The 5,167-nt window shown below is 37.4% G+C and overlaps 1 protein-coding gene across 3 annotated transcripts; it reads right to left on the bottom strand.

The window, feature by feature from the left end:
• Positions 1-4,168, bottom strand: LOC103443079 (uncharacterized). 3 transcript variants are annotated; one of them, XM_070818864.1, is made up of 6 exons: positions 3,534-4,168; positions 2,603-2,704; positions 1,985-2,334; positions 1,396-1,491; positions 638-697; positions 1-549 (listed from the first exon to the last, which is right to left on the bottom strand). In XM_070818864.1, exons 2-6 carry the CDS (start codon positions 2,700-2,702, stop codon positions 346-348), a joined length of 810 nt encoding a protein of 269 aa, XP_070674965.1. In that variant the 5' UTR covers positions 2,703-2,704; positions 3,534-4,168; the 3' UTR covers positions 1-345. The 3 variants fall into 3 exon arrangements, with proteins under 3 accessions (XP_070674965.1, XP_070674966.1, XP_028955473.2); XM_070818865.1 differs by having other exon boundaries at positions 2,603-2,719; positions 3,534-3,601; XM_029099640.2 differs by lacking the exon at positions 1,396-1,491.
• Positions 4,169-5,167: the final 999 nt, after the last annotated feature.

Here is a 5,167-nt window from a genome sequence, read left to right as displayed (position 1 = left end):
TTCTGATCTCACAAAATGTAGTTCCTTTGGCAGACTCTTTCTACAAACAAGTTATGTATATACTGAAAATACCAAAATCCAATAGACTTGAAATACCAAGTCGAACGACTTTGGCTGTTATTACAGTGATTGTCATCTAGAAAAAGAAAAAACTGAATAACCTACGTACCGACCAGATCGTGGATTTACCGGCCAGCCGGAATTCACCTCCACCAAGCACCCATCTGATTCCATCATTTCCTTCTCGTTTTGTACACTCTTATGGAGTAGGGGCAGGTTTGTAGTTATGCTGTCAACTGTAAATTCTTGATTCAAGAGCACCTCACTATAACGGGTTTGACCCCTTTACGGCGCCAGTGGATCTCCTCCATCAGCATCACCCATATGGTTATCATAACTTTCGTACTCATAATCTTCATCTAGATTCTCCATAGTTTTCCCAAAAACAAATGATTTTGTCCCCATTGTCGTGAAAGGGATTAAACCAAAAGCTCGAGCTGTTTTGATTTCCCTGGCGACCTTCCTCTGAGCTTTGGCGCTAATTCCAGTCTACATTATGAGTGAAGAAACATAAAACCATCAAATTTCAGCGCACGTTTAACAAAGTTGACGTCACTCGACATGAAATCATATTTACCTTGCTTCTTTTGATGAGAATTCCAGCCTCTGTTATGAAATTCGCAAGGAATCTCACATTCTGCACAGAATAATACATTTAGCGATAACACATCCGAAGCATCAGAGATCAAAAGCAACCTAAATTAGCATTAAAACTGCCTAATTCAGAGCTTCATTAATATATGCAAGCACACCTGTAAAACCGGTGAAACAAGATTTCAGTGGAAGCCCAGGACCAAAAAAAAGATGAGCTAAAACCTACATTTGAACAATATCTGGTGGCAGGGGGGAGAGTAACAATGACATCAAGGCAACTGCGCCGAGCATTTTACATCAACCTTTCTACTGTGCTAAAATTTAAGTTCTCGAATAAGCTAAATTAGTTGCAAGTTGCAACCAACAAATATAATAAAGAGTATTCTGCAATTATCTAAGAAAACATGAGGCACCATGATAAATATTACCTAGAAATCCAGCCAACAGGCCAGCATGATCCAAAATCATATTCACTAAATATAATTATAATTCCAAAACCGAGTCTCAATCAAGATAGACCATCCATTGCATAATTTAGATGGATTTATTTTGCATAATTTTAGGTCTCAAATGCTAGTTATGCATAGCAGGACAAATAGGTTTAGGGTCATCATCAACAATAAAACAATGCTTTAGATTGGACTCAACATATACAAAGCAACGGGGATCCTCCATTTATTTATTTTTGCTATGTAATCCTTTGGAATTCAATATATTTGGGAGACTGACAGGTAGGCTTACCCTGAAATCAGCTTTTCTAAGAACTTCCTTTGTAGTTACTTCAAACTCATACCTACGGGGAAGTTTACGAACTCCTGGCTTAGTAAGATCCAGATCCTACATAGAGTCACATAGTACTTCCATGAGACAGGAATATTTGAGGAAAAAAGGCGTAAACAGAACAAGAACAAAAAGGTCGTACCCAGTGCACAAGGCTCCCGCTTTACGCAAGGTCTGGGAGAGGTGAATGTCGGCTAGCCTTACCCCCATTTATGGAGAGGCTGCTCCCAAGTCTCGAACCCGAGACCTACCACTCATGGGCGAAGGCACTTGCCATCGCACCAAGTGCGACCTCTTGTAAACAGAACAAGAACAAAAAGGTCGTACCCAGTGCACAAGGCTCCTGCTTTACGCAGGGTCTGGGAGAGGTGAATACTGCAACAAAATAATATGGTTCAGTTGTAAATGAGGAAGGGCTGAATTGTATGCATTTTCCACTTGGGAAAAATAAGAAGGCCTAAAATCAGGTTATAAGTTTGTAATACCACAGAATAAGGAACAAATAATTAGAAGGAAAAAAAAACAAAGGTTCGGTTGCTCCATAACATACTTTTGTCTCATAAGTCATTCCTGGCTTAAACGTCATATCTGGTCTGAAAGAATAATCATCTTTGTCTACTTCTTCCTCATCAAACTCAAAGTAGGTGGCTGCTTTCTCTAATTTTCCATCCATTCCATCAGATAATGTGTTAAAACTCTCATCTAAGCCGTCGAGTATACGGGAGCGACTTCCACTTCCAATTCCTCCACCCAGATCTGAACCATGTCCATCACGAACCTTCCCGAGCCTATCAAGCTTTGTGAAAAAACTACCCCCAGAAGTTTCACTGAAGATCCGCCGCTCGAAATCATCAGAAGATTCAAAGGAATTAGATTTTTTTTCATCATCCATTCCTCCGCCTGACACAGAAAAATGGTAATGTGCATAGTCCGGTTTGAAGCTTTTAAACTTTTAATCAAATTTTATTTTCTTTCCAGATTGAATAATACTTGAAAAATAAGCTTAAATATAAGTGAAAACAAATCATGCCCTAATATAACCTCCAAAGACCAGAGTAAAATCTATTGCCGTACTACCTCAAGCAAAATTTCAACAAATAAATTATCAAACGCACACGGAAATGATACCAGCAAGAGAGTTACAGCAAGGGATTGTACGAAAACGTACCTGATGTCCTGTTTGTAGAAAGAGTTCTCAAATGTGGCTGATGAAATCGGCGTGATACACAGTCATTGAAGGATCGTAAAGCAAACTGGACAATTTTCATTTCTGCAAAATATCAAACTTTGTGAAGAAGTAAAGGTTGGAACCTCTGGAGGATAGATACATATCAGAAGAATCTTATTATGTGTAAAAATAAAGGTAACTAATAACAGTCACTAGTAATCAGACACTACTTAATAACACAAACATGAACGTTGATATTGCTAGTGAACCCTATGAAAATTTGCAATGATTAATTGGAGCCTTCCATTTCCAGAAAATACAACCAAAAGACAGGAGCTAATTGAAAGAGAATTCGCCACCAGAATGACATGTTGCTTGAATATTTTGACAAAGAAATCTTATTAACTAACTCTAACAACAGCTATACAATACAAAGAATAGAAACAGAATCATGTTCAAAAGTCTTAAGTTCTTGCTGACTAAAGCACCGAAAAGACAACATGCCCGCGTTTTGAGGATTTTTCGATTCATCCATGGCTACCCAACTGGAAGTAATTCTTACCATACTTGTATAACCTTGGAATTTTTCTTTCTTTTCTAACAGTATAAGGTAATTTCTTACTACGTGTAGTATCAGCTATCAGTCTCCCAACTTCAACAAAAACTAGAAATTAAGAACTCTTATGAGCAAAGGGCACCAGTCAGAATAATTTCACCAAATTTTCAGACCAAGATTAACGCTTTCATAAATAAATCATCAAGTAGAAGAAAACCCAAAAATTAAAAGATGCCCGAAATGAAAATTAATTGAACACTTCGGAAATGCCCATTAAGATAAACAAGATGAAAAACGAGTTCAGATGCAAAAAGTAACAAGAACAAGTTCGAATTTACAGACCCAATTCGAGAATATCAGAAATTCAATCATTACCTAGAGCAATTGGCGATTCCGATATGAAACGAAGACCGCAGAAGAAGAAGAAGAAGAAAGAGTTCAGGCGTCTGTTTTCCAGGGCTTAAGCGAGAACGGAGGGACTTGAGCACCAGTTGAGCTTAATTGGGCTTGAGATTTGAGTAGAAATTGTGGTTTGGATTTGGGCCATGATAGAGAGAAGTCCATGGCCCAATTTAGCAAGCAAGAAGCCCAACACAGATGTCAAAAAACTTTAATGATAGATTCACATCAACAACGAAATGACAGAATCGATGGGAGCTCTTTGTTTTGGTCTCCTATTTTTAAATTCATGTTCAGACTTTAATCATTATCCTTCTCCCAACCTTTCTCCAGCCATAAATGTCCGAATTCTGCTGAAACTGTCAACCAGTCGAATCTAATTGGGTTGGATCATTGCATGTATTGTACAATACATGTGTAGAATCACAATTTTAATAGAATTGTGTATTTTTCTAAAATAAATATTGACATAAATTTCTTTTGGATCTTTTTAATGGTGGGTTGTTAGGGGATACGGTTCTCCTACTTTTGAAACTGTTGTGAGTGGTAGGGGAGGTGGTGGTGGGGAGTCGGGGAGGGGTAGAAAATAGGATGATTGCGGTTTGGAGAGATAGGGTGGCTGGAGTTGCAAATTGCTGATTTTATTATTATTATTTTTTTTTTTTTGGTCTTGTTGGGCGTAGAAAGAAAATTATGGACGCATATGAAATTTCAAGTTAAAAAGTAATAAGTTAGGTGTAGAAAGAAAATAAACGGGTCTAAATAAAATTTTCCTTGTGTTTTTGCCTTGTTAGGTACCAATACCAAACATGACATCTTGATTAAAAGAAGTGTTGGAGTTTAAGTGATTAGAGCATTCATTCGTGTATTTTAAGTCTTGTATTTGATTTCACCACATTCAGTGGTATTACCTTTCACATAACATGTTTACTCGCAAGAAAATGAGTTTGTTCAACCAAAACAAAATAATGAGTGAGCATGCAAGCTATGGGTATTATTCTGGTTTTGTGTTATTAACACGAAAGAATCACATATATGCGGGTCTTACACTAAAATCAGTTATCTCATACTGAATAACCAAGTATCAGATCACCTAAGAAGTATGTTTGAGTCATACTTGAAAAACCTAGAATCACCTAAGAAGTATATATTCATGGCTTTCTCGATTGCAAATTAACATTCTAACAACGTTAGAAAGAAGTTCAAACTTAGAGTCAATGAGTTTGAAACAATAATTCGAAATAGAAATCAATCTAACAACATGACACCTTAGATTTAACCAAAGATTAATTTACATATTGATGTTAGGGGATGATTTAGTACTTGTAGGTTAAAACAAATATCACCAAACCTAGGGCAGTGCATGCATCACAAACAGATTGGGTTAGACAAGAGGGTAAATGCAAATGGTGGTAAGTAGTTTTCAGCCACATAGTGAGTGGGAGGTTGAATATGTTCATCAAGAATCTTTACATAATTGGAAATCCACCATGTATTTTGGGGACCCTCTCTTTCCCTCTCTGAAATTAGGGTTTGGTCCCCGCCCCCCCCCCCCCCTCCCCCAAAAAAATAAAACACACTGCCCCATTTAGATCTTCCATTATTTTCTT

The sequence above is a fragment of the Malus domestica genome, chromosome 03 (assembly GCF_042453785.1).
Source record: "Malus domestica chromosome 03, GDT2T_hap1".
In the NCBI taxonomy this organism is placed as follows: domain Eukaryota; kingdom Viridiplantae; phylum Streptophyta; class Magnoliopsida; order Rosales; family Rosaceae; genus Malus; species Malus domestica.
This window is presented reverse-complemented; position numbering and strand designations above follow the sequence as displayed.

What these genes read in the sequence shown, in the direction of transcription:
- LOC103443079 (XM_070818864.1), bottom strand. Translation starts at nt 2,702, where the DNA reads ATGAAAATTGTCCAGTTTGCTTTACGATCCTTCAATGACTGTGTATCA. An exon ending in TTCTACAAACAGGACATCAG is followed by an intron (nt 2,335 to 2,602) that starts GTACGTTTTCGT and finishes TTTCTGTGTCAG; the next exon opens with GCGGAGGAATGGATGATGAA. An exon ending in GAATGACTTATGAGACAAAA is followed by an intron (nt 1,492 to 1,984) that starts GTATGTTATGGA and finishes GACTCTATGTAG; the next exon opens with GATCTGGATCTTACTAAGCC.